Here is a 4,563-nt window from a genome sequence, read left to right as displayed (position 1 = left end):
CTCTCTCTCTATCTCCTCTCTCTCTCTCGTTCGCTCTATCTCTAGCCGTCCCTTTTCTGCTCTCTCCTCCTACTTTAACAACACTTCTTGATCCTCCCCAGCCTCCTCCTTCGGTAGCGTGTCTTCGACTGCACTCGCCGCGACGCCATTGCTCACGTGACGTACGAAATACGTCTCTGTGTTCTGCGCCGCCGCAGCGTCGACGCCCCCGAGAATCAGATCCTCTGACGAGACCTGCAGATGAAGCAAGCAGGGACACTTCACACACATAAATCTTACAGTGTATGTAACAGGTGTGGCGCCATCTCTTGGCAAAATATAGTGATATCTGACAAAAATGTAAGAGTTTTTTTTAGTTTTTTATTGTATAAAAATGTGGACAAGCAGGCACTGCAACTGTGACCGGAATTCCCGAAAGTTCCGATGTAGAAAAGATCGCAACAAATCGCCAATTAATAAATACGCTCCATGAAATAACCTAACTACGATAGGTGAACCCCACCACGACCGAACGATCGAGTCTTTACTATTTTACGCACAACGGGCTTCACAAAGTGTTTTAGAAACGTCCCCACGAGCATTAAAAATACGTTTACGGTATTTAATAAAATTTTACACTACTGTGTAAAGTTGCAAAATAACACAGCTACACATCACTAGTTTTAACATACATATTTTTAGGGGTTCGCATGGGCTTTAAAAGTGCCTCCCGCACGTAGCATATTTACCTTCACAGCCTCTCCCCCTTCGTTCAGCGTCACCTCACACGGTTCGATGTACGATTCCACGCCGCCGTACATCACCGAACCATCGCCGGTCTCCGCGATCAACTGAACAGCGCCGTGGCCATGCTCCGCGATCAACGGAATGGCGTTGCCGTTGGCGTCGAGGCACGCCATGGTGATCGCGCTTAGTATGGACTCAGCGGTGAGCTCTCCGTTCCTCTCTTCAGTACCTCATAGTCATACCTGCAATAGTGAGCATAGCTCTAGTACTATAGCAATTCGCTCCGCCGCAGAAGCTAAGTCGGGACTATCGCCTGCTATAGGAACTATAATAAGGCCAAAACAAAATATAGGTGTGGTTTGTTACGGTTTCGCCGACACGACCCTATTTATTCCACGCTACACCTAAAACATTGAAATTGTCAATTTTCTTTAAAGTAATAAAAAAAAATTTTTAATTTAAAATGAATTTGGTTAGTTCCTGCTTCAAAAGCACCAATCGCACATCCTTCGGACATGGGTTCTAAATTAAAATATTTTCAGAAATAAAATGTTTTCCCTACCTACCTACCCTATTTTTTTTCGGCATGTAACGGGCTAACCACACAGTATATTTTGTTTTTGCGCTAACTATTAGGAACTATTTAACTATACGAACTATAGCCCTGCGGCCAGAGTGAAGCGCCGCCTATAGTCTAGAGCTATAGTAAGTGTGGGCGGTGTGTGCCCGGCACTCGCGTCGTTTGCCGCCCGGCCACTATAGTATCTCCGCCCGGCCCCACAAATTATTTAATATTAAAAAATAAAGCAAAAAAAGTCTGATATATGGGCTTTTTATTGCTCAGAATATGCAGGAAATTGGTTTCAGATTATCAAAAAATTCAAAATTTTCAGGGGGGCGGCGGACCCCCCTAGATTTGATCTTCGCTGTTACGGCGGCTTTGCATCTTGCCGAAAAGTCGCAACTGGATGCGCCCGGCACTAAAAAAATCCTGCGACAGAACCCTGTACATATATATATATAACGTTTTTCCCATTTGTTTCGATTTTTTCCATTTACAATTGTTGTGCTAGCAACGACTTAGCTTCTGCGTGTTACTGCTCGTCTTGCTAAGAGCTTGCGTGCATTGCGTGTACGTGCGTGCGAATAAATATATATTATATTATATATATATATTATATTGCGTGTGTGTGCGTGTGTCGCGCGCATGCGTATGTGTGTGTGACTGTGACAGTGGCGTGAGTGCACGCGTGCGCATATAATATCCTATATATGTATGTGTATATAAAACCCAATCAATTGCTGTATCATAATTACACTGGCATTTCAGTTGACCTTACATGTAACTCTTCTCTTAATTGTCGTGGTAAAAATGATTACGTATCTTAAATTTTAATGGGAGCTCCGCCGCTTAGGCTTGCCTATTGGCCTAATATATATATATTTTATTTATCGATATACTATAATATACCACTATATTATACCAAATGAACACATATTCTCTAAATATAAGAGGAGGATACAATACATATCATATGCTCGATGATCTACATTAGTTAATTAGTACACTAGTACAGCTCATAGGCGTTAGGGTACCGGTCTATGTCCTCCAGAGGCCAGGCAGTTACCTGCGCGGAACGTACCTGGTACGCGTTCCGGCTTTTACCGGAACGGTACCCTCGTAATATATTGATATGGTTAGGTCTAGCGCGTTTACGGGTTAGGGCGTTAAGATTTAGGAGTAGGGCGACTTCCTAGACTCGTTAGTGGAAGTAGGCGAGGTACGGTCCGGCATATTAGGATAGTACCCAAAGCTACCGTACTTCCGGGTTATACCGGACCATACCAGGGTTACGTTCGGCAGTACCCTGGGGCGGACATAGACCCTCTAAAGCACTATGTAATGAGTAGTACTACTACTCTTAGTAATACTATGTAGTAGTAGTACATGTAAACCCGCTCCGCTGGGGGGTGGTTGGCACTGGCTCTACCATTGGCTACCATTGGTCTCATACGTCATAGTCATAGTACAGGCACTTGAAGCGTTTGCACTGTAAACACACGCCGCCGCCATTGCGCGCACACTGACACATAACTATTTTAGCAGGCTGAGATAAGCGTGCGCCAGGAATTCGCTCGACGCTTTGCTTGATTTCACAGGATCTTCAGACATTAAATACTCAACCTTACGACTATTCTGGAGACCCCCTACCGGCCGGTATTTCGTGACGTCATTTTTCGAACAGCATGCCTCCGGCGACCGCTTGGCGACTCGACTCGCCTCCTGGCTCCAAACTATCAGCTTGTACACTCGATGTAACTGTTCTTGAAAAACGGTGCAGAGGTTAACGAAAGTTTGTCTCTGTGTCCCGTCTATGGTATCTATAGCAAAGCCCACTGAAGCGGCTTTTGACGGGGCACACATGGGCGAGGCGGAAAGCAAGCGTTTGTTGTCGTTACCCAAAAGAGGTGCGCCGCCTTCGCCATGTACTTAACACGGCTTCAACGCGAAACACGAGATAAACTCGTTCGAACCTGGCAAAACGCCTGGCCGCCGAAAACACGAGTGATACTCGTTGCAAAAAAAAAAAATTTAAAAAATAATGAATAATTTGGAACGTTTACTATGTTCTCATATAGATGGCAGGCGGCTATACGCTTTAGCAATTCACATAGCCATCACTGTTACACCCAGTAGTAGGATGGCATTAATTTATACAATACTTTACTCTTGTTATGGAACGTTATTTTTGGGGGTTTTGGGACTGAGGTAATGTTTGTTTACTCATAGCAAAGGGCTCGTCTTTTGGACCGCCGTGTGATTGTTGAAGTTGTTTTTATGTCTGAAAGTTGTGTTTTGATTTGATGTAGATCCACGGCGTTTCGTCTATGGGGTGATAAGATTCCGGTGTTGTTTTGATGTCTGAGAGTTAAAGTTTTATATTCTAGTATCGTTATACTAGCACTAATATAAATAATTTTTATAGCTAGTTAAACCTGCCAAAAAGCATTTTTGTCTGTAATTAGGTGACTGAAGCGATAATAAACGCTGTAAAATCTCAGCACAGTGGCGGATAGAGTGCATTGTTAACCAGGGCAGCGTATTTGAACGTGTTAAGGTTGTTACAATCGCTCGGTCTGGCGCGCAGTGCTTAGCAATCACCCGAGAATTTCATGATTTAATTCGTGATTTTGCAGTGCACAGCTCTGTTTTCGAGAGTGGAGACAATAATATTTTTATACAACAAAGTGAACAACTGTACTCTCAATTAGCAGCAAGCATGGAGTCGTAAGGTTTGAGTATTTGTGTTGAAATCCTGTGAAATCAACGCGAGCGTCGAGCGTTCCTCTGGCGCACCTTTTCTCACCTGCCTATATGTTTTTATGTGTCAGTGTTCGCGCGCAATGGGCGGCGGCGTGTGTTTTACAGTTGAAACGCTTCAAGTGTCGATGCTGGGTCGGACTCATAGTCATACATTCAAAACTCATACCTTACTAACTTTAAGTCAATACTCATAGTCATGCAAGATAAGGTCTATGTCCCCTTTTGACCTCTGTTTGAGCCTCGCTCGTTTAGCTATTTCCTGACTAATATATACTATATATATAATATCATAATATAATATAGTGGTTAGGGTTAGGCAGTTAAGGCGTTAGGGATTAGGGTTAGGCGTTATCATGAAATAGCGCTAACGAGCGGAGCCGTCAACAGAGGTTTCAGGGGACATAGACCCTACGAGGCGTGCCTGTGTACCAATGTACCGTAACCATGGCTCATACTCATACTCATAGTCATAGTCAAAATATAGGACTAATACTGGGAATATCAATCTAAAA

General features: G+C 43.7%; 1 protein-coding gene across 1 annotated transcript; it reads right to left on the bottom strand.

Moving 5' to 3' along the window:
• Positions 1–69: 69 nt before the first annotated feature.
• On the bottom strand, positions 70–963 carry LOC106819990. Its single transcript, XM_014824554.1, has 2 exons — positions 729–963; positions 70–234 (listed from the first exon to the last, which is right to left on the bottom strand). Exons 1-2 carry the CDS (start codon positions 897–899, stop codon positions 70–72), a joined length of 336 nt encoding a protein of 111 aa, XP_014680040.1. The 5' UTR covers positions 900–963.
• Positions 964–4,563: the final 3,600 nt, after the last annotated feature.

Source organism: Priapulus caudatus, unplaced genomic scaffold, assembly GCF_000485595.1.
Source record: "Priapulus caudatus unplaced genomic scaffold, Priapulus_caudatus-5.0.1 Scaffold5517, whole genome shotgun sequence".
Lineage (NCBI taxonomy): Eukaryota > Metazoa > Priapulida > Priapulimorpha > Priapulimorphida > Priapulidae > Priapulus > Priapulus caudatus.
Note: the sequence above shows the minus strand (reverse complement) of the source record. Positions and strands in the feature narration are given on the sequence as shown.

Coding starts and splice junctions, on each gene's coding strand:
- LOC106819990 (XM_014824554.1), bottom strand. CDS start 899: ATGGCGTGCCTCGACGCCAACGGCAACGCCATTCCGTTGATCGCGGAG. Junction 235..728: donor AAGGGGGAGAGGCTGTGAAG/GTAAATATGCTA, acceptor CTTCATCTGCAG/GTCTCGTCAGAGGATCTGAT.